Genomic DNA, 23,634 nt, shown 5'->3' on the forward strand with positions numbered 1-23,634 from the left:
ACATCCATATAAATGCACACAAATGGGTGGTATGCAGTGTTTTATCTCAATTGAACTTGTGTGGACTCATCGATGTATAAGGTAAATATCGTGCAGAATCGTGTGCTCGTAGTGCTTGGTGGGGACCTGTAAGGTGCTAATTCCCGGGCGGGCGTCCAAATCATTGGAATTGAGGGTTTCCAAATCCTAGATGTTCAAGTTGACAAAATTCAATAAATAGGTTCACATCATTACATGTGTACGTTCAACTTTCAAGTCAATATACTCGACCAACTTTGAGTGAACTAGGTTTTTCGTATAATACCGGTTGTGAGGTGTTGCGGCAATTGTATCATACATAAGTTAGTCTCCTGCCAAGGTTAGTCAGGTGAGCGCACTCACTAGATACCAGCCCTGAAGTGAACTCTCACTTCTATTCAAACAAGGGAAAACTAGCACAAATCAGACAAGTTAACGTCTGCCCAATAAGGTGCTAAGTGTAAATATACCGAGAGCAAGATTTCATGTCTGCTAGTACCTATATCATCAGATGCTATGAATACATTTTAGAGAGATAGTTGATGTATATTTTTGGCGACAATGAATGTGCTCTTCACTATAGATATAGCTGTCTGCCTTGAACTACCAACCCGTCCCAACCCTTCTACTACCTCCTACTCCTCATCATCACTACCACCATTACCGCTAAACTATGACATATACCACAAGCCCTAGCTAGTTTGGCGAATTCCAGTGTCCAAGAACCGAGTTATAGTGATTGAAGAAGCCGTGTGGATCGTACTTTGCCTTAAGCTTCCTTAGACGGTGCTCGCGCCAGGGTTCGTAGCCGTACAGCGCCTGCAGGGGCTCGTCACCGCGAGCATAGTTCATGTATACAGACTTGACAGGGTAGCCCGAGTGCTCAGGGGCCCACAGGTGCGAACGCCAATGGTCAGCCCACTCCTGCCATGCGGAAGCAACGCTGTCGTCTGTATAGGTGCCCTGGAGAAGCATGAGGATGTTGCCATATTGGCGGTTGCCAAAGGCTGTGCTTGCCGGGTTCTGCGCTAGCACGGCCCTTTGCGAAAATATTTCGTACAAGAAGATGGAATGAACGGCCAGCGGGTTTGCCTCGACGAACTCGACATACGATTCGAAGAGCTCCCGCTGCTGTGCGATGTCAAATGATTTCGTGTTGACCGTATAGACGTCGTAGCTGAGCCCTTCCGTACATGCGTGGGTGATGGCGCCTCGAGCGGCTGCGCTCGGAACATTTTCCCAAGCCACCGTGGACTCATTCAACCAAGTACGCTCAATACCGAGTTCTTGGCTTGTGGCGAAGCGGGCCGTATAGGCTTGGCCTTGTTCCAGGGTACCATGGTAGACCACATTGAGTAAGAGGCCAGGCTAATAGGTTTATTAGTAACTTATCCGTCTATGGATATTTCGCCAAGCACTCACCGTTTGGGTTGTCTCGTTATAAGTGATGAAAATGTCAATTGCAAGACCGGGATCTTGGTCTGGAATCAGGTCATTGACAACACTGAGAACTCCCTCAAGGGAGTCAGTGGTAAATGTCATGTCGCCATTGTAGTTCTGGCCATCGTTCTGTTGAGGGAAAGTCTTGAAGGTGTACTCGAGAACGATGCCAAAGTTATGACCTGCTCCTCTCATAGCCCAGAACAAATCTGCGTGCTCGGTCGCGGACACGTCAATAATGGAGCCATCCCAGAGTGCCACGCGGAGTTTAACAATCACATCCACTATCATACCGTACTCGCCTTGGAGCCGGCCATGACCACCGCCTATGCTGGCACCGCCCGCTCCTACACACGGACAGGAGCCAGCCGCTACGCGTTATTGTCAACTTGGAAATTCGATGTACAGAATTGTTGCACTGATTGGGGATATGGACTTAAAACTGTGTAAGGGAAAAGTAAAAGCACTCACGCAATTCTCTGCCAGCTGCATAGGCCGCTGCGTAGACATTCGCGAAAACAGCACCACCGCCGACGGAAATCGTCTCATCATCATTCACCGTAACATCGCCGAAGTTCTCTAAATTGATAACCACGGCGTCTTGTACAGTGCTAAACGTGAGCGTGTTCCCATGACCGCCTCCTTGCGCCAGGAATGAAATATTGTTGCGGGTCATGTACTGAAGCTATGGGCATGGCCATGTCAACTTCTGCGCCAATGTCTCAAAATGGACAAAATTTATAAGACCCATTTACGTACAGCAGTGGTGATATCCTGTTCGGTTGCTGGAAGGAATGCGACGCTATAGGTTGGAGGGCTCCAGGTGGACCAGCGAGCTGTATCATTAGTCCATTCAGGCTGGTCAGGATACACGATCGACGCGCCAGGAGAAATTGTGATGTTCAAGGTAGTCGCTCTTTTCTCGAGAAACCGCACAAGGGCGTCGCCGCTGCTAGTATGCAATGCGGGCGCGGCCGCGGCAGTCAAAGCCGTCGCCAGAACGCCGAGGATCGTGTGGGAAAGCATGATGGTACGCTGCACCGAGCCAAGAAAATTCTCTATTTTCAAAATTTCCCTTCTTCACGTATTAAGTGAAATTAAAGGTGCTGGCTGGGTGCTGTGAGTCCTCAACCAAAAACATCTCCAACGTCGTCCCACATCTTATACCAAGTCCGAGTCCCAGAGCGCCTGCCAATCTCATGACTCTTGCCACTATTCACGAGAATATGGATTAGTGAGGACTAGTAGTGGTGGCTTTCGGGTAGAATCCTTCGCTAGGATAGTCGACACCATTATTCCTGACAAGCACCACGCCCTAAGAACGCCCAGGACGCCCGTAACCCCCATGTAAAGACGGTAATGGCTCAACATCACGAGAGAAAATAGGGCTTGGTGGCTTCAGGCTGACAACCTTTCAGCCTAGCCTTACCCTTGGCGATATTCTCATTACGTTGGATGTGAACTCAACAGGGAAGTTTGCCCAGCAAACAACCACGGCTCATAGGTCTTATTTTACGGCACCCGAGAGCCTTTGGCACCCCTGACGACCCGTCATTCCTCCGGGTAAGACAGCTTTGACCGAGCACCCTTAGGCTCAATTACCCCTAGACTAGTGCTAAAATCAAACTTCTATACGTGCAATTGCTTTTCTGTAGGCAATATTACCCAACATCACGAAATATCCCCAAATGCGGACATGCTGACAGCCACGGCTCTTCATCGGTTTTTGTTGACTATCTCCAATGTCCGTCTCTTACGTCATCTGTGTGACCGTCAGCCGCAATTTTGAAAGCCGATGAGATGTGAACCCGGGAGGCGCTGCCTGTCGGGTCATTTCGCATGGTTTCGCGTAACCGTCGTTGGCCTTGTGACGCCTACATACTTGTTTGCTTATTGCTTATCTCCGTCGTTTCCAGCCCTTCCCGTCGGGGATTACGAATGACAGTCGGTCAAGACAAATATGAGCACTTGTTGCCAAGGCAGCAACCCCTCAAAGAGCTCAGAATAAATCACTTCATTTTCAATTTCTATCAAGCATTGCTAATAAACTCTGACCCACATATCGCCGAACATTATGTCTCCTATTACCATCTTGAAGCCAAAGGTTGCCACGGGCTTTGGGCTTATGGGCATGACATGGCGCCCCCAACACACACCCGATGAGAAAGCCTTTGCCACCATGAAGGAGGCAATCGCTCAGGGCGCCACCTTCTGGTCGAGTGCCGACTACTACGGCATGCCCGAGCCCACGGCCGGTCTCTCTCTATTGCGTCGCTACTTTGAGGCCCACCCTGAGGATGCTGCCAAGGTTACGCTTTTCATTAAGGGATGCGTCGACCCAAAAACGATGCAGCCAAAGAACAGGCGTGACCAAGTCTTCGCCAGCGCCCAACATTGCATCGAGAAACTTGGCGGCGCCAAAAAAATCGATGTCTTCGGCCCGGCTCGTCAAGACCCATCTATTCCGCTTGAAGAGACATTAGGGGCATGTGGTGAACTAGTAGCTACTGGCAAGGTTGGCGGCGTGGGTATCAGCGAAGCCGGCGCTACGACCATTGAGAAAGCCTACAAGGTCTACCCTCTGAGCTTGGTTGAGGTCGAATTCTCTTTGTGGACTCCGGATTTGCTGTCAAACGGTGTGGCGGCGATCGCCAAAAAGCTCGATGTTCCGCTTATTGCATACTCGCCGCTCGGTCGTGGGTTCCTCACAGGGCAGATTAAGTCCCTAGATGACATTCCCCAGGGAGATATTAGGCGACGCTTCGACCGCTTCCAACCTGAGGTTTGATTAGCACCTTATCCTTTTGACCATTAAATGATGTGTACTAACTATAACTTCACAATCTCAGAACTTTGACAAAAACCTTGAGCTCGTGGACACACTGAAATCCTTTGCAGCCAAGATGAATGTGACTCCGGCCCAGCTTGCCCTTGCCTGGATTCGCGCCACCTCGAACTCGGAGCAGGCCGGTACCATCATCCCCATCCCGGGCGCCACGTCGACTAGCCGCGTTGAGGAAAACAGCAAGGACGTCGCCCTCTCCCCTCAGCACAAGAAAGAGCTCGACCAAATTCTCTCGTCGTTCAAGATCCAAGGTGGCAGGTACAATAAGCAGCTGGAGCACTTGCTTTGGCAGTAGCGCGAATCAATCATGTATCACATTTCGAGAAATGAATGAATAGCCATTCATTCTCCCATTTAAATACAGCAGGAATGTATTGTTTGCTATACCTCCAACATAAAAACACTATGTTCATATCGTGTCGTAGTGATAGTATTAAGTCGTGCAAACCCTTTGTCATAGAGTGAACCATTTCGACGCTCGATGGGTTCGAATAATGTCTTACCAAAGGTATAGAGAACACAAAAGATTGTTATCACAATGATGACCCTGTTGTGATTCACGATCCTTAGATTCTGTGTCAGATGTGTTCTTTTTACGACGTTGCAAGCGAAGCAATGCAAAGCAATGCGATTCGAAAAATTAAACTCGAATCCCACGCTTGCTGAACGTTGAAACTATGATTCAAGAAAGTTCCCTTTGTTTCAGTATGGACGAAAAGGGGCACATGCGATAATTTTGTGATGCCACTGGAAGATTCCTAGGGTTCTGGTCCACGTTCAACACTGCAATATATTCCTACTCCGGCATCGAGAACATCACCATCTCAGCCGCCGAGGTCGACTACCCGAGGCGCGCTATTCCTCAAGCTGCGCGGAGGATCTTCTGGAGAACTCTGCTTTTCTACGTCATTTCAATCTTCATGATGACTCTCGTGGTCGCGTCCAGTGATCCGTCCCTGTTGGGCTCATCTCAAACAGCCGCCTCGCCATTCGTCATCGGAGCGAACAACGCCGGTATTAAGTACATACCGTCTGTGATAAACGCTGTCGTCATCACCTCTGCCTGGTCAGCAGCCAACTCTGGTATGCTTGGAGGCACTTGCGTCTTATACGGCTTGGCTCGCACTGGCCGCGCGCCCAAGGTTTTCATGCGCCTTAACCGGTACAGCATACCGTATATCGCCGTCGCTGTTTTTGGGGTATTCATGTGCCTAGCATACATGACCCTGTCTGGTTCTACATCTGCGGTCTTCTCTTGGTTGATTAACCTGATCGCTGTCGGCGCCCTGGTTAATTGGTCCATCATCCTCATAACCTGCGGTTCCAATACGGATGCAAGGCTCAAAGAATCAGCTGCAATGAGCTCCCCTGGGCAGCACCGTTACAGCGTTATCTATCATAGTGCACACTGTTTGTGTTCACGCTGTTGCTGTTGACTTCGGGCTATACGAATTTCCTGGTCGGGCATTGGAACGCCCAAACGTTCGTCGCTTCATATATCAACATCCCCATCATTTTGATTCTCTATTTCGGATACATGGGAGTGAAGTGGACAAAAGTTATCCCGTTAGGGGAGATCCCCATTCGCACGTTCATTCAGATTGCCAATGATAACCCGGAGCCACTACCAGCACGAAAGCGAGGTATTCATAAATTGAATATTTTGTGGCCATAGAACCCGCGAGCACTTTTAGCAAATATTCAATTTCAGAGTTGATCTTCACACTGGTAATGATGTGATATAAATATACTACTCAGGCGCCTCTATATTACTACTAATATTTACCTGACAATGCATATCACGCATTTGCCATGTTAGCGTGACAAAATCGGGTGGAAAAGATGTATTTTATTGGTAGCATATTTTGTGCCTATTTGACTATTCTTTCTTATAAGAATACTGAAGGAAGACAGTGTGCCCAGCTACTTCATGTTAAATTTGTGAGCCGCGTTGCTCATTTCATCTTCTTAATCAACGAAAAGCCTCAAGACTAATATCTCGGTCACACGATTACTATTATCCTTACACGTTTCTTACGAACATATAGCACCATATATGGTCTTATCTCGCCCAGATCAGGCCTGAACTATGTAAAACACACCTGCAAATGATCCTAAAGGCATTGCCGGGGGTCGATAAGTCGTCTTCACCTGTGATTGAGCCCATCAAGCTCGAACTCAAGGAATATCCCGAAGGAGCCTCCTCAAGAGATCTGACATGAAATGTCCATTGGTAGCCTTTCGCGAGATGGGATAGAATTTGGTCATTTTTATGAATTCAACAACAATTGGAATAGCCTTTCTGCGACTAAATCGCGCCCTGTATCATAATTGTACCATGCAAACAGAATATTCTTGCAATAACGCGATGAAGGATTCGCAAGAAACTTCAGGTGATGGAATAAATTTACTAGATATGGTCTTGATACGTGGTATATAACGCTGAAAAGTATGAGCTTTTAGTGCTCATCACAACCGAGTTCGATAGAACACCCTCCCGGTTATGAGCTGGTCAGACTTCAGTGCGGTGGTAGCCATCTACCATAGAGACATTCGTCTTTATTATGTCGTTGTCCGCTTTTCGCGCACCGTAACGTTCCTTATGCTGAATATCAGTAATCCTTATATGTTTCAGCTCTGTGCGAGGAATAATATTGAGGATAATTCATTGGAGAAGGATTCTTCAAGGAACTCGGCGTTACAGAAAACAACGGAGATTACGTATCATGGCCCAGTCACTTAGCGAAAACGAATTTTGCATAACCGAAGCTTACACATGAACACAAAATAACCTATGGCTTACATTGCAGTCGGTATGACACACTTAAAATCATAAAAGCCCCTGCAAGAGTTATAACAGTCAGCTCTACGAATTCCTAATTATAAAGTCCTTCCCCTTCTCTCTTCTTGTCAAAGCTACCACTAACAGGGCTATGTAATCGACTGAAACGAGAGAATTTAGTTGTCTTCGCCATCGGAGCGCTGCTGGATTCCCAACTTGAGAGAAGTTGGTTCACGCCTTACTTCAATTGCCGCAATTGATGGGGAGATAACCTCGTAAATCTTGATGATTGACCCTGAGATACTCGGTTCGTTGCGTGAAGATGAATTCACGAAGAGGATATACTCCTGAGATTTGGGCGCCTTCTTTTGTACTTACTTGGAGAGTCAAGGCGACCATGTCGTCTTTACCTTCTTCTTCTTCTTCATCCACTTTGCGCTTGCGGTGCTGTGCCTCTTCATATCTCGTTGAGTCTGATCTAGCTCAAATACTGGGATTTTACAACGAATATTTTCTCTCGATGATTTGTAAGTTCCTAATGATTTTACAGAGTTTTCTTGCACTGTAAGAACGGGAAGTCACTACAACACAAGTTTCATGGTAAGGATTCGTGGCCACTAACTGCCCAAGGAATACGAGAGTACCCAACCTTAAGGCCAGTCTTACGGGTACCCTCTGCAAATGATGTATGGGATGGTTGATTAGATTTACGATCCACCTCGTCAGTATCATCATCATCGCCGCCCTCGTCCTCATCCTGGGAATTTCAATCTGAACGTTCAATCTGACCTGTTCCTTTTGATCCGTTCATCACCTTTGCCCACGATCTGGTCCTCTCTCGGAAATGCAGAAAGTCTTATAAGGACTTGCTCTACCTCGCTGAGGATAAACTCTTACTGTTTCCTTGCCTCCCACGTTTACTTAGTCATGTGGACCATCACGTGGCGGGCTTTCCTCCTTAGGCTCTCTTTTTCGGAAGTCGTCCGTTCTGAATTCCATTCACCTGCAGGCTTTGATTCTCCAGAAACAATGTCATTTTTTTCATTCGATAACCATGATGGTAACTTATGTTGGGGAAGTACGGACACTGTCCAGGCTTCCTTGGGTAGGCGCACCAGTATGGCATCTAAGATCCGCCATTCGCACTTCTGACGTGCTCCCGTCCTGTATTCTTCTCGAAAAATATAGTCTTCCCTGCTTTGTTCGACTTCACGCAAGAATTATTTCAAATTCTCCCAATCAAGGCAACTCTATAATAATCCACGGCTAATCTATACAAGCTCAAGCTGGCCTTTTTTCATGTCCGGAAGGCAGGCTTGCCAAAATGTCATTGGCATGCAGACTCTTAAAAAGTTCTACCGAGCAAGGGCTAGATAATCTTCTATGAAGTAAGGTGGATTCTCGTGGGGGTCATCCTACACTGAAAGGGCGAAACTATTTACTCGGAATTCGGCCACGGCGGATTGGTATCATGCTAGAAGAAGACTGCAATAGCGAGAAAGGCAAATCCTACTTCCTCTCGCATGCTGTAAAAGTGGGCCATGTTCCCCGGTATCGACATTGAGATGTGATTGCCAAAGCACCTGCTCTAATGTCAGCAACTAGCCCGAGATTGGGTCATGCTAACATATCCATACTATATAGAAACAAAATGTATACTGGCAAGTAAGTTTGCGATTGATAAGAGGCGGGCTATAAAGGCATTGTTGCATATACATAATTAAACCGTGACAATAGATTAGTAACGACTAGGCGATCATAGGAGTTAGAAGTAAGAATAAACTCCCATACCATGACTGTAGCTCGTCAGGAAGCTCATCAAAACAGTCGAATATGGCTGTGATATAACCCCAGAGTATTGAAACATGTGGTGGAGAGATTGAACGCGATGTACATACTCATTGCGGTCAGTAACTGAGAAACCAGAAACAGTGTAGTTGCGGTGAAAACTTGAAAGATGGAGTAATAGCCACAACGAGTCTTGGAAGAAGTGTTTTATTCTGTGTACCAATCCTGTCAGAACTATGTTGCTGCCTTAGGGGCCATGCTTTGTCGAATATCCACCTGCTACGCCTCCAGATGTCTAGTTCTCCGCAGACAATCAACACAGCAAGACAAATGGGTAAAGTCTGGCTAGCTGTGTTCAAATGATTTCTTTAGATAAGGATGTAAGAAAGAAAGAAATTAGGTATGATATGTGTTCTATTATTGGTTGAATTATTTCTCCTTCCATGGGTACATGTAAATCTCTATGTATACACAAGTAAAAGAGGTATGGGTCGACCCACAATCCCAAATACTGTGACAAAGTAAACCTATGACATTCATCGATCATCTGAGACTCTATAGTACTATGACGGCCAAGGCACGCAATGGAGCAAGGGTATCACAAGCCTGTCTGGCACTGGAACCTATAAATGAGCCAATGGCACCGGGTAGGTCGCATTATAAGTGCAAGGTACACAAAGGAAATTATCCTTTCATGTGCTATAATAAAAATGTTATAAAACTGACATCTGTCGACGCTTGATGAGCTTTTGCACATGCATGTTATGGAGTGAATCCACTAAATAAAGCAGCTGGAACTCGAAATTTCAATTCTATAACTGAGGGTCACGTGTCCATATCATGCGACTGCATGCACGAAGACTATATGCCGTCTGTGAAATCACTCATCGTTGCCACTGATATGTAGGCTGTAGTGTCGGTCTCAATTTTCATGTCGATCAACAGGCGGCTGATCAAGATGTACCGAAAGAAGACGTTGAGAGGATACTTGATAAGGTAGAGGCGCCATCATATGATGGACGAGACAGTGACAGTGCATAAAACTTATTCCTATACCCTACGACAGTTTTGCAAGAACCAGCATTTAAAACTCGTGTTGATGGTGGGCACGGTATGTAATAGCAGGCCCAGCAAAAATATGCTCTGCATATCTATGACATTGAAGTCGACCTCCCACTCATTTATCCTAAAAGATTTCTGGCTTTGTTTCAAACATCACCAAGTCTCAATCAATTCAAGCTTCAACTCCATCACAATATTGACGAATTTGTTCCAGATCATCATCAAAATTCGGTCAGATCAAGTCTCCTCCGTCTGAAAACGAATTCGGCGATTCCATTTCAAAACATCACCAGGGTGGGTTCATTAAAGTCAAGCTCCCTTCATCTAGAAAAGTCGGCGGCTCGATTTCAGTTTGTCACTAGTATCCATTCAGATCATCTATCTCCTCAAATGTGAAATCGCCGACTTTCTATCCAATCATCACAATATCGCCGACCTGTCTGTCGCTGTAGTGACTGCCATAATGTTCGGAAAGAGAAGTGAGCTGCCCACTATTTAATATGCTTATCCTTCTACTGACGACCATCACCAGCTAAGTCCGCCGCCTCGCTGCGACAGACATTTCGAGATCAATCCGTCCCACCCGTTCCTAAGCTCCCAGAAAAGTACGCAAACGCTGCTGCGCCAATCAGTGGTATTACGAGAACGGCAGCTTCAAATATGGCTACAACTAATCTGCCTCCTTGGGATCGTGAGATCGACATCACTTTTTCCAAGAATCCGGTGTTCGACCATCAAGAGGGCATCAGCAAAATGAGCGCCCTGAACTCGATCCGCCTAAAGATCGCGGCTATCGTCATTCATGATGCGATGAAGGGCAACCGCGCATTGGACGCACAGGTAGTCGTGGACTTTTCGGCGGCATACAGCAAAGCTCGCAAAGATCCCCAGGACGATGTATTCCTCGAGGCGATTGCGAGCCTACATCGGCAACGCGACGAAGCTACTGGCCACAACAAGATATGTGCACTATTCAAGCTGCCTGAGGCCATTCGGCGCATGATCTGGAGCTATGTTATGGTTAATGAGTCCAGCGATCCTCACAAAGCAGTTCGGCTTCAGGTCTTCTCTTTCTTCAAGGATACGTGGTTGCCTGCAAACTTTCAGAACACCAATGTTCTCTTTAAGACTTCCCGAACTGCATTGTCTACCTGCGTCACCATGCGAACAGAGATACTCGCTCATGCATTCACAACCCATTGGTTTCATTTCATCTTCTCGCCCTACATCAAAGAGATGGTGTGCCCACAAACATTCTATAGCATCGACAACTACAGCCATCTCATGCAGAACATCACGATTGAGCTCGATCTCAGCAAACTTGGATTTGGTCCCATGCCCTAAGCCGGGGACCTCCTTTGGGGCAACCGTCACATCATCACGAGTGTGCGACGGTTCGTCGATGCCCAGACCATGAACAGAACAACACCGATCGAGAACCTAACCATCCTCGCGCGCCGATTCCACGGGCTGCGACCAATAATCAAAGAGGATTATGTCTACAAGCCGTACTGTCCGCCTGAGGCTGATTGGTCATCTGCCCAGCCTCTCACTGAGCTCAAAGGACGCGTCAACAAACTTCGCATCGTGGGCTTCAATGGCGCGACCGGACAGAAACTAATCGCCGCTCTGTTCCCGAATGTCGACTGCGAGCGAAGTGATGTCCTCTGGTACCACGGTGCCCGCGCTGGCATATCGAAGGTCTGGCCGTTCTTACCTGGTCAAGCCTCGATTCATCGCGATGCGACATATCCAAGCAAAGAAGCCCAGTCGCCGCAATCTAGCACCTCAAAGACAGCTCTACAGGCTTCAGAGAATACCGACTCTGATTCTCGAATGGGAAAAGTGAAAGATGCACTTGGAGAGCAGAAGGGTCGGAGCTTCACACTGGACAATGAGGCGGACCTGACACAAAAGTACCAGGAGCGACGACAAAGAAACCGAGAATTGAGTGCGAAGCCGGACGATGAGATGACTCCATTCATGAAGAGTGAGGCCCTTATGCCTCTCAACTCGGGTATGGCACGTTTCGGGAGCAGAAAGCAGACACATCGAAGGTCAAAAGCTAGAATTGAGGACGAAGGAACCCTGCTTCTACCTAAGGGAAAGGACTCGGGGAAGGAGGTGACACATAAGGAGGTGACACCGAGGAGATCGCTGTCTGATGGGTTCATTCTCACCTTGCGAAGACAGGCAAGCAAGGCAAGTCTTACCGCCGTGACGCATATGAATGTCAAGGACAACGTTCTAGAAGGCTCTTATTTGCAGGTGGAGGACACCAGCGGCGAAGGCTCTTCTGTGCGATCGACTATGGGTATATCTAAGGCACCCATGAGGGTTGATGGATCTGCCGAGACGGATGATGGCACCGCTGCGGACGATTCGAAACGGTCGAGCGAGGTGAGCCAGACCAGTCTACACAGCAAGCGTAGCTTCCGATGGAGTGAGGAAAAGGCCAGGGAGATACTCCGGGTCAGTAAGGGTAGTCTGCGAAGCTTCAAAACCGCAGGCAAGTCGAAGAGCATGCCAGTCAGTGAGTCAAGTCCTCGTGAGCCCGAAGAGCCGATAGTGGTCCAAAAGAGGGCGAGCGCCAAGGAGCTCCGCAAAAAGAAAAGCTTTGTTGACTTTCTGTGGGGTTCGTCACGCACTGGAGTCAGCGGTCGCGGTAAGTAGTCAGTCGAAGGCACCAGGTCTGGACGCTTTAAGGAACTTGTCTGATCGGTGAAGGGCTAACACCGGGTGGTTACGGAGGGCGGAATAAATAAATGATACTCTTCAGGTGGTTCAATACTTGGTATCTTCACCTTTTGATATTATTCACTTGTATCCAGGCTGCATTCAGGTTATAGATTCTAGTGAACGCAAATGTCTTTTCAAACACAAAGTCGTTCTCATGGTTGTCTTTGAAAACATAATATTTCGCAGATCGGCTGCGGCCAGTCATGGTTCCGTCCTCGCAACAACTGTATAATCTTCTGCACGAGATCATGGTTGAAGTTCTCTTTCATCAACACATGTATCATATCCTTGGTTGTAGCTGCGTCTTTGCTCATGTGGTCGCTAAGTATTGCAAACTTTCCTGGCTTCTTGGTTGATATCGGAACGTACGAGCTCAAACAGGTGTAGCTGTGTTGGATGTAAGTTCTCGTTGCTATGCCCCGCATGGCAGCCTGGCGCGGGCATCCCTTGTGCAATGACACTACTATGATATGGAGGGTTAGAGAGAGCAACGGGACAGGTACCAGGTCGTTTGCATGGGTGTCTTTTCGCAATGTTAAGCTTTTTCAAGGCCTGATACCATAGTAATATGAAAAGGGCGGACATACTCAGCAAAAACGCCCTTGCCTGCTGGCTTGGAGAATGTGCTAACCTAGACTGGTCTAAGGTTAGTCTAGTCTAAACCAAACCAGGCATTGTGAAATTCCTATCAAAAAGCCCGTGCGCTCTAGCTGGTACCAGAGAAGCCGAAAAGCCAAACAAGGCTGGGTGGATTATGTGCTGCAACGAATTTATACTACATATTGACAAACGCACTAAAGCCGCAAACGATGGCCCACTGGCAGGCATATCATCTCTACAGGCTATATCATAATGTGCTAGCCTAGAATGTTATGTGGTTGGCTTTTTGCTTGGGTAGAATTAACTTTGGACTACGTGTGTGTACTTGGAAATTGTGACCCGCTATGTTGGCTTTCTGCGCACGCCGAGGTTTCCTATGTACATAAGGAGTAGAACTGAAGCAGTGCGTATTAGTCCGAGTTGGAGCTTGGGACCTTCATCTTGGATTAGTCTAGTGTTGGAGAACATCAAACCCAGGTCCGTGCTAGACTATGCGCAGGGATTCTCACCGTTGGTGCACCAGAATAAGACCACCTCGCTAACTTACTGGGTACAAACAATCATTGCCTTTGTGACGCTTGACGTTTGTGGAATGGTGGCTCTTCCCCAATATGTAATTACTTCAACGCCCGATCCTTACACAGTTTCGGGAGGCTCTTCCATGGCACTTTCTAATTCTTCTGCTTCTTTCAAATAGCCGCTGTCCTTGTAGTACTCCTGTAAGTGGCCAATAGCTGCAATCACCCGCTTGTTGTGAGGCCCCACGTCCCGCTCTAACGTATCAATATATTCCCTACCGACTCGAGTAACATCCTCCATCGTACCAATTTTTGTCTTACAACGGAATCGCAGATAAAGGCTATCCCAAAGATCCAATTTCTTCGAATGCTGCTCTTTGGGGTGCGTTTGGAGCCACTCTAGAACACCGTCGTTTATCTGCTCTGCATCTTCCCATGACCCATGCCTCCAGAATGCGAAAGCCAACGCTATCCTCGCGGACTGGGCCTCGGGGATGAGTCCGAGAGCCTCGAGCTTTTGGATTTGAAACAGTTGTCTCTGATGAATCGCCCCAGGGTCCACGAAGTGGAGCCCCTTCTCGTGGCTCAGAAAGTCCAACGTATCGTACAGGTTCTCGTATAACACCAGAACTCCAGAGTTTGACGGGCCAAGCTTGGTCTCCAACGCAGCCAGATACGATTCCAGGATTTGGTGGGCGTAGTGCCGAAGTTCCTGCATATCCGTCTGGTTGAGCCTAGATAGTAAGATCCGAAGTGGATGAAGAGCGGGTAACTTGATGGCCGCCATTTCCGCGGCAAATTCCAGAAACCGTCGTGCTACTTGCGGGTCCAGCTGCAGTACTGCCAGATAAGCCCCCTGGAGTAAGCCGGGGTCTGGGTGTTCCAGGAGTGAGGCGAAACGATCAAACTCGGTGTTCAAAGTCTCGAAAGCCTGCTTGTACTTTTTCAAGTCGAAGAACTGTGAGGACAGTATCATTCTTCCCCACCATTTGTTGCTCTCTGGGTTCTCCATTTCGGTTCGGCTGTTCCAGAGTCCAAGATCGATTAAGCCTGTTCCGAGCCGAAATGAGAGCTGGATGACTTCCTCAGGTAGGCGAAGGACTTCGGGTGTAGATAGACGTTGTGAAGATGGCGTCTGCATTTGCCGTTTCGCGACGATGTTTCCTGGTCTCCCACGTAAGCCAAGCGGCCGAGCTACAATGGAGCTAGGCCTGGTGGGTTTCTCGTATTCGAAAGGTCTGACGACGATGAGGCGCGGCGGCCGTCCTTTCTGTGCACTTGTGGATGATGCCTTGGTGCCCATCTTCGAGTCTTTGCCTTGCTTTTTGTACTTGTGTATGTTCCATTTCGCTAGACGATACTTGTACATCTTCATGCTTCTGTGCAGTCAGTGACTATGTCTGCAGATCGTCCAGCTCGAGTTCTTGACTCACGTCGCATGAAAGCCATGTTCGTTCGCCATCATGTCTTTGACTTCCTTCAAACCTCGATTATCCTCCATGTACAGTTTGACGATAAGGTCCCGCCATCGATCAAAGTCTTCAGGGGTGGCCCACTGATCTGAATGGAGGTCGATCATGATTGCTGCATCATTTGTAGGTTCATGACTAAGCACATCCGTGGTAGGGCTGAAGGATTGATACCCCGGCGACTGTCATACGATGGCTGCCAAACGGGAAAAGGTTTGGGGTAGTTTGGTAGGGTAGCTTCGAATGATATGCGATTGCGTTTAGTCGTAACATTCAATGATCATGGCTTGTGTTGGTGTCGCGCGATGTGGATGGCTTTAGAAACTGTATGGCTGGTTGCTTGAGAGGGCAGTGACATTGCTGCATCAACTGGTGTGAATTGAAGGGAAAGTGCATTTGGGTTACGTTCATCTCACAGCAAGTTTTGGGTTGCCGAATCACGTGCTTGTTTCTGGGCGTTGCTGGGGGTCTACCGAACTGGAGCAAAAGCTGAAGATGACCCCTGCGATAGATGGTTCGTCAAGGTAGTAGTGGGAACTCTAAGAATAGTCGGCTGCTGCTGTAGTCAGCAATATTCATGGATGGATCTGGATCAATGATGGACATGGCCTAATGAGGATTAAAAAGTTAATCTGCTGGACTAACGTTCATTGGTCATAAAGGCTCTAGCCCTTGCCTCTGGCCGGGGCCGAAGCATCATTGTTGAACAGTCCTCATGATACACACGTAACACAGTTGGTGATGAAAAGGTAGGTCTATCGATGCAGCGTGGTGTTGTGGTGAAGCGCAGAGCTATGAATTCTCATACACCATGCCAAGCGATCAAGCTCGTTGTCACATAGTTATCTTGGAACATTTACTGTATAGTCATTTCGTAGACAAATGGGTTTAATGCGCAAAAACAGTACAGACTGAGATAGCCTGCACTTTTTAGCGAGCCTTTGGACCTACATAGATACCCTAAGGTTAGTGCACTCCACAATTGTTCGGGCCAAGCCGTGGCATCCTGCGGAGAGAATCTGCAGCGGGAAGAACCTGCGGCGGGGGCAAGTCTGATAGACAATTCAAACCTACAAGCTCTGCCTCTTAATAAATTCCACCCCTGCTGCCGTGGAATATTTTTCTTCTCTAGCGTCAGAGGTCGTCATTGTTCTCTTCTGCCCGGTTCTGAGGTATTCTACAGCACCCGACTCGACCTTTACCTTGCTCGGGCAACGGACTGAAGCCAAACCTCGGCACATCATCAGTTCACCAACTTAGGCCCGTCACCGGGGTTGTCATCGCACCCAACATGATATGAGCGGTAGCGCGTTTGAACACTACTTATCTCTTACTAACCTTGGTGACTTCTTAAAAAGACGAGGTCGAACAATCAGTTTCAATGACCGTGTGTCGTCCTTTTGCGCAAAATTTGTATCCTCGGAAACAACTCCATTTACTTAAGTTCACTTCTTCTGATTATTTCACTGGGTACCTCCACTACTTCTCAGATGGGTAGATATTTGATGCGACAAAAAGTCATTTGAGATTGACCTCGAGTCACCAGGCGCGACCTGAAGGTTAACAGTTACTAGCGCCGTGTGCATCTCCAGCGCTAATGGCGCTAACCCCGTTCCTAAACAGGGGCTGTGAGAATCGGCAGTCGCTGGCAGTTTTTGGTCGGAGCGCCCTAAATTTATCAATACACGATCGAGCATGAGCCTCCACCCGCAAAATTACTGCTTTGAGGCGAGAATTCATCATGATCTCCATTCGGAGTTATATAGCACGAAATGAACTAGTGAGTAAAGCAAAAGTTGAAAACTGGATAAAAGATTAAAATATCAAGATAAATATGATCCAACTTTATAATTTACCATTTTGATACAAGTTGTTATGGTGTTGTGAGCTTAGGGAGTTTTGGCGGAAAATATTCAAAAGGACAAGAGAGCTACCTTCGGTCACGATACTTATTAATTGATTTAATCAAGATAGAATGTACTGTATATTCACATAGTATAAATGTGTGGTCCAAGGTAGATGATGATAAACTATTTATCCGCGTGTAAAAGCTTTCTTACAAGAAACCTTAGGTGCTTATATCTAAGGTTGGCCATTCCAAACTAGCTTTTCAATTTGCGACAAGAGGACATGACTATTGTGTTTCCCATATACGGTTCAAGTTATGGATCGTGTTTTAGACACCAGCAACTAGCACAATGGCGAGGGACGGTAGCGCATACTCAAGGCCTGCTATCTCTGGCTGTAGCAGAATGGCTTCTAAGCCGATAAAAGAATAGAGCGATCTGCATTGTAGATGCATGACCCCTCAAGTTGTGGCGGTCGTGAGTGGCTGCATGCGAGAGGCTCTACGTATCAGTAGAATGACAATGGAAAGATACTAACGGGGATATTGTCGCTATCGCAAGCCCCGAAGATATGCCATGAGGCAAGCTGGTTGGAGTATTAACGTGGTCGGCATTTGTTCACTTGGCTTTATGGCAGACAGTGTGAGTAATGGCTAATCTGTATAATACCAAAAACTTTATTCCGTAAGCCTCATCAGTTTTCGGCTATGGCTGGATACAAGATTGACCAAATTTAGCATGATCTCGCGACTAGCTTTGGATCAAGGAGTTCCGAAGACTGTGACAACCAGTGGGTGCCCTCTACCTATTACAATTATAAGTTTTATCTCATTGATGATACCGGTGCAAAAGCAACGAGACTGAGAGGTAAATTTTACCTTCCAGTCTATCGCACAATTTCATATCTAATAATTCAATAAGGTGGCGGCGTTCGATCCTGCAATATGCTTGTCCACACTGCTGATCAGAATGATTAGACACAAATCGGGCTCCAAGTTAAACCTAACGGTTAAGACATCAGAAAATAATTGATTCAATTTAAGAATAGAATGCGCCCTTCTCGCTGTGCAATTCTCCACCCACATCGTGGCTGTTCCCATCAATTGCCCCCAACACAAACGTCTTTTTAATTATAGTTTGATACCACTCCCTAAATGTTGTGTAACAAGAAATTTCTGAAATCATACATCGATGTAATGCAAGATAACATCGTCATATTTGTCAGTGTCACCATCGCTATGATTTGGTCGCTCGCGCACCCTTGTCGTCACTAGCGACTCTCGCCTGGTAGATAGGTGACCTTGCTGCGTAGGCAATATTGGCCGCCAGCAGTGGGGTACGTACTTGGTGCTCTACCCATTCATGATGCGCGCTTGCGATGCCATCTGGTCCAGCAATCATGTCCTTACTCTGGTTCTCTTGCTCGCTGGGACCCAGCACGGTGATTGGTGCTGAACCAGAGATCTTACGGTTCTTCCCAGCGCAACTAACAACGATCTTCCATGTGAGCGAGTGAGTGTGGCTAATATGGCGCGTATTGAAGGACGGGTATATGGGATCATCAGCCACACCACGTTGTATTCCCGCAAGTGCTACCGCGTGAGATAAAAGAAAGAGCTGAAAGTTTTTCCCAATGTCAACTGCCGAGTTTGGCGCCGCAACATCATCTGGTATCGTTATACCAGCTGAAATGTTGGGATCCTCTTTCCAGTCAATCAAGGTCTTGTGACGCCATGACCCTGCTTGCCTGCTCGTCACGCGATAGCTATTGCCTTCAAGTTCATCGGTGGTTGTCTGATTCTGCAATCGAATATCCGCAGCCACCAAGGTCAGAGTCGGTGGCTTCTCCACACTGCCATTTGTGTTCTTTGCGGGTTGCCTGAAACTTTCAACAACTGCCCTTAGTCTGAATGACACTGGACTTGTATGATCCAGCTGAATGGCCGACGGGTATTCTACGACAATTGTATACTTAAACTCGGGCAGTTTCGAGCGTTGAAATATTGACGACAGATGTTGACGAAATGACAGACTCTTATCCGCGTACTCCGGATCTAGATGCAGCGTTTTTACGGACTCAGTAAACAGTGCCGCATAAAGTGCCAGCTTGTCAGTCTCGTGTGCGGTGGAACGCGGTCTAACAAAAATCGGAAATGTCGCAACCGCCCGGGGAGCAGATGCCTGGTAAACGTTGGCTTCAAGTCGATATTCGACATAGAGATAGTCGCGACGTCCTCCAGTAACCCTTACCCACGAAGGCTGGGTGATCGTAGGAGGCAAAGAATCTCCCACCGGTAGCACCGCGGCGTTCGGGAATGCTGTTGGAACGGGCTGGTTGGGTATTGTGACTGAAAAGGGCCAAGTATTTATACCGGGATTGACAGGGCCTTCATATACATGTTGTCGAAAATCGAGAAGAGTCCGCTGTCCCAAATAATGACTTGTGCTTTTGCTGCCATTGCTGTTGGAAGATTCTGTGGTGACCTGGGTTTCAATTCGGGCTATGAGCTTTATGACAGCTGTCACACTCTCCGGCAAACTCCCGATATTGATTGATTTCACTATTCCTTGAATTACATCACCTGGCGCGTATGACAGTTGAAGCTGTGGCACCTCAACACTAGCTTGAAGAGATCGTGTTAGGCCGATGGGGTCATTGCGGTGCAGTATGGAGCCGCTTATCAAGGGAGTGCGACGCATCGTGGAAACTTTTCAATGCCAAAATTGCATAACAGCTGTAGCTCCGGAGACATTATCAAACGTCTTGAGATTCGTACATAAATGAAACTGACAATAGAGTAAGGCTATGCTCGTATGATGTTCGTATGTGCTGCTGAGGTGAGGCTGAGGTGAGGCTGACGTTCATGGCTGTGGATGGGGGGCTGTGCTGCTGTTCGGTGGCATCCGTTGGGAGTTGAAGACACAGCATTGTCGCTGACAATACACTAATTTTAGAGTCTTGGAATACCACGAAACCATCGTCCTTCAGGATTATCTTTCACGCCCAAGTTAAAGCAATTACTGCGACCACATGGCCTTCCGTACTCGTCTAGCTAATACACTTATGTTGCACGAATTCAATAACAATCGCTTGTAAGCAAATTCTTCGATGCCATTAACGTTATTGAGTGCATCCTAGTCGATCTTTTTCGGCGCCGTTGTTGGAGTTTGTTTTGCTGCTTTCGTGAATCATCACTATAGCTTTTGCGGTGCATTGTCTCATAAGAACCCAAGAGAATGCGCATTACCAGCGACTACACCAATGTTCAACATGCATATGTCTACACCCCTGTACTTTCTTGTGGGTCACGCATATTTGTTGATTAGCACACAACTAATCGCCAACAGGATTACCGTACGGCTGCTTTAATATGCACCAGCGTCTGCCGTAGACGCACAGCCGAGCGTCTTTCGATCAATCGATACCTCGTCGCTACTCCTGTAAGTCTTCAGGAGTAAATTGACCTTCATTTCTACTTTGCAGAGCATCAATAGTCTGTAAACATGATGTTACCTACTTTCGTGGTGGGATAGCTAAGCCCTGTCAAGAGAAGCGCATCTTCCGCGAAAGCTGGTACATCTGAAGTTCTACGGTGTTTCGTGCTAGAAGGGTTCACTGACTAAGTACATCTCTTAATTATGCTAAGGCGGAACGAAGGCTCATAGGTAGTGCAACTTGATATACCTAGAGCCAACCGGTTAAAATAAGTTATGATCTGCATTCACGATTTACAAAATAGTCGACGGCTATTTTCCTGTTACTAAACTAGTTAGTCTAGGTCAAACCCACATTAGGCAATGCCAGTTTACAGGTGGTTACACCCCTACTACGACCAGGCAGTAGCATGTGATCTGGTGGAGAAGATTGATGGACGTCACAACTCTTTAGGATCATAGTCTTGATCAATGGTGTATATTGATCCTCCGTAGAGTGTTGTTGAGTGGCGTGGTCCCTCAGCTATTCTAAGGGATCCCTGAAGGCTATCTATCAAGGGTGGACCGTGCACCACAGGTATCTACCTGATGTGGTGACACGACGCAACCATCAAAGTTTTCGCGTTTCTGAATTAGAACTTGTTGAAGGTTTTGCAGAATTCCCGGCATGAGGATGGCCTCCTTGTAATTCCCTGTCCGAATGTTTAAAGGGCGTGTTTGATAAGAGTTTAAAACATATATGCGTACATGGCAGTATGAACACCCATAGCTGCGCTTTACTTTATATTGACACCTTAGCGCCGGATATTGCCAGCGCATTCATAGGAGCGTTCTGATAGTCTGCTCTTTGAAGTTAGTCCTCTACATCCTGCTGCTGGAGTCAATAAGCCGTGCCATCGTACAGAGATATGGCTACTTTATTGTCACGACACAACAAGGTGATGGGCAAAGCAATCTTGAGGTACATGGATCAAAGCCACATTCATGTCACTGTTCTGGCGTCTGAAGCCTTACTAATCAGCTTTATGTTACCATTGGTGGCCTGGTTGAGGTATTTTTGATTGCTCTGATCTCAATGAAACGGAATTACCTAAAATTCATAGAGCAGGTAGTCCACCGTGGGGTTTTATGACTTCTGTGGAGGGTGGATGGTGCCTTCCATTTCATTGTTCTATACTTGCGAATTCCATGTGTTTTGAACGCGACATAAAGCTCTTGGGCATGTCAAGATCTCATAGTGATCTATGATAGAGGCACGGAAATATTGTTATGGAGGAATTCTTTAATCTTATTTCTGCTTGCTGTTAGACAGCACCATCTAGATGATTCAATACAAATAAATAATGACTAGTGTTAAATTTGGCGTATCACTCAAGTTTAAAATATTTAGTGAATGCAGTGACTTGGATGAAACAACAATATCTGTTGTAGTCAACGGGTATGACAGATTACTACCAATGGAATCATGGCTATCATTAATATTAGCACTTATTGCTAAATGCATATTGTAAAGGCATCTCAACCATTTAACTAAAGAGCGATTATGCGTATAGAAACAGCGATTTTCAACAACTATCAACAAAGAGTACCGTTAACGTTATATACAAAGGCTATGCGGAGGAAGATTTACTTCCTTTACGGCGAGAACAATGAAGTTACTGCCAAATTTGTTCTATTCTCGCGTCTTTAGTTTAGATATCTTCGATCCTAAGTTATTATATAAAAATTGGAACATTCCCAGTATAACGCAATAGATTCACTAGTATTATCAAGTCATTACCAAGTTTACAATCGCCAAGACCATTTCCCTGTCAAAAACGAGGGTTTCTCATTAAACAAATCTCGGAAATAACACAATGCCTTTGTTCAGCAGGAAAGATAACAAAAAAGAGAAGACCACTAAGAATAAGAACGTTCAGGAAGGCAAAGGTCATGCAAGTTCATCCAAGAACAAGAAATCTGGGGACACAGACAACGCTTTTTACGAAATACATCCCATGACACTCTCGCTTGAATCTGTGCATAGCGTAGCTGGTGGTAGCCGGGACTAGAGAGACCAGCAACAAGCTCACGCTCACGCACAAGATGGAGGTAGAATGACCAAAGAGGACATGCAGAGGGTTGAACAGACGTACGACATAATCGAGGCAGAAAATGAGGCCGATTATCAAGCCCAACGCAAGGCACGGAGAAAACACAACCAGGAAAATGCCCAGGCCAACGCGACCATGGACCAGGCTAATGCATCTTTTCAACCGACATTCGGGAAGAGATAAGACACTTGAAGGCATACCAGCATAATAGAGACAATTATGCCCGGAATTGCTTTCAGTTGAATGTTTGCTTGAAGTAATGGTTATGGACGCCGTAGATATCCACCTAGTACAACCTACTTTTAGACAGCCTTCACCCAGAATAGAGATTAGCTTTATTCCTCGTCCGTGTCACAAGCACCATTCATAGATCTATTAATCCATCTTAATCCGATCAGTGTTACGTGGTTATCAAGTAATGTGTATTGCAGAGCTTTCTTTATACGCTTTCGGTATGACTATGTGCACGTTTGATAACTTGTATAACAGGATTTGTGTCATTAAAAAGTAAAGCTGGTAGAACTTGACTCTCTCCTCAGTGATTTGTGATCAGACGTGCCGGATAATGCAGTAGAGCTCTTGAATTTGGACCATTTCTCGTTTAACTTCGAAATCGAGTCGCTTCGCGGGTAGGCATTGCCATCAGGATGGGTTTCGGTGCACTGTGAGAGCACGAAATGGATTAAGGATAGATATTCGCCCTTTTTGTCCGTTGTAGACCGTTGGGCTGTTAATAGCATACCGAGGTAAGTAATGGCTTGCAACCATTTTTAATCCTGTATGTTCAGCCTAAACCATTTTAATTGCCGCAGGGGCGAAAACACCTGAAATAAATTAGTAACACTGATGGTGGCGGTGATACTACGTACCCATACAGTATATACCGTCGGCACTATCATCATGATTCATTGTCGACTTTATATATCCAGCGGCCATGCAAGAAATTTTATGTGAAAAGAGGGCGTCGTGTTATCTCTCGTCATTTTACCATCTTGAGA

General features: G+C 46.6%; 5 protein-coding genes across 5 annotated transcripts; 2 read left to right on the forward strand and 3 right to left on the reverse strand.

Annotated features, from left to right (window-relative positions):
* Positions 1-714: 714 nt before the first annotated feature.
* BKA67DRAFT_527223 (FAD binding domain-containing protein) lies at positions 715-2,484 on the reverse strand (the record flags this gene model as incomplete). Its single annotated transcript, XM_046098826.1, has 4 exons — positions 715-1,386; positions 1,441-1,829; positions 1,930-2,143; positions 2,218-2,484. The coding sequence occupies 4 exons, from the start codon at positions 2,482-2,484 to the stop codon at positions 715-717; spliced, it is 1,542 nt and encodes a 513-aa protein (XP_045951975.1).
* Positions 2,485-3,156: 672 nt separating this feature from the next.
* Positions 3,157-4,718, forward strand: BKA67DRAFT_585109 (NADP-dependent oxidoreductase domain-containing protein). Its single transcript, XM_046104186.1, has 2 exons — positions 3,157-4,240; positions 4,308-4,718. The coding sequence occupies exons 1-2, from the start codon at positions 3,533-3,535 to the stop codon at positions 4,596-4,598; spliced, it is 999 nt and encodes a 332-aa protein (XP_045951976.1). The 5' UTR covers positions 3,157-3,532; the 3' UTR covers positions 4,599-4,718.
* Positions 4,719-10,398: 5,680 nt separating this feature from the next.
* On the forward strand, positions 10,399-12,608 carry BKA67DRAFT_664536 (uncharacterized protein; the record flags this gene model as incomplete). The annotated part of the gene is made up of 3 exons (XM_046108398.1): positions 10,399-10,414; positions 10,468-11,265; positions 11,425-12,608. The coding sequence occupies 3 exons, from the start codon at positions 10,399-10,401 to the stop codon at positions 12,606-12,608; spliced, it is 1,998 nt and encodes a 665-aa protein (XP_045951977.1).
* Positions 12,609-13,687: 1,079 nt separating this feature from the next.
* On the reverse strand, positions 13,688-15,653 carry BKA67DRAFT_113182 (uncharacterized protein). The gene is made up of 3 exons (XM_046094905.1): positions 15,226-15,653; positions 13,784-15,168; positions 13,688-13,708 (listed from the first exon to the last, which is right to left on the reverse strand). The coding sequence occupies exons 1-2, from the start codon at positions 15,369-15,371 to the stop codon at positions 13,911-13,913; spliced, it is 1,404 nt and encodes a 467-aa protein (XP_045951978.1). The 5' UTR covers positions 15,372-15,653; the 3' UTR covers positions 13,688-13,708; positions 13,784-13,910.
* Positions 15,654-18,117: 2,464 nt separating this feature from the next.
* On the reverse strand, positions 18,118-19,958 carry BKA67DRAFT_585114 (uncharacterized protein). The gene has a single exon (XM_046104187.1). The coding sequence runs from the start codon at positions 19,806-19,808 to the stop codon at positions 18,345-18,347; it is 1,464 nt and encodes a 487-aa protein (XP_045951979.1). The 5' UTR covers positions 19,809-19,958; the 3' UTR covers positions 18,118-18,344.
* Positions 19,959-23,634: the final 3,676 nt, after the last annotated feature.

The sequence above is a fragment of the Truncatella angustata genome (genome assembly GCF_020726525.1).
Source record: "Truncatella angustata strain MPI-SDFR-AT-0073 chromosome Unknown BKA67scaffold_11, whole genome shotgun sequence".
NCBI lineage: Eukaryota > Fungi > Ascomycota > Sordariomycetes > Amphisphaeriales > Sporocadaceae > Truncatella > Truncatella angustata.

Excerpts from the sequence above, each read along its gene's own strand:
- BKA67DRAFT_585109 (XM_046104186.1), top strand. The coding sequence starts at position 3,533 with ATGTCTCCTATTACCATCTTGAAGCCAAAGGTTGCCACGGGCTTTGGG. Across the intron at positions 4,241-4,307 it reads TCGACCGCTTCCAACCTGAG|AACTTTGACAAAAACCTTGA; the intron begins GTTTGATTAGCA and ends TCACAATCTCAG.
- BKA67DRAFT_113182 (XM_046094905.1), bottom strand. The coding sequence starts at position 15,371 with ATGATCGACCTCCATTCAGATCAGTGGGCCACCCCTGAAGACTTTGAT. Across the intron at positions 15,169-15,225 it reads GAACATGGCTTTCATGCGAC|CATGAAGATGTACAAGTATC; the intron begins GTGAGTCAAGAA and ends ACTGCACAGAAG.
- BKA67DRAFT_585114 (XM_046104187.1), bottom strand. The coding sequence starts at position 19,808 with ATGCGTCGCACTCCCTTGATAAGCGGCTCCATACTGCACCGCAATGAC.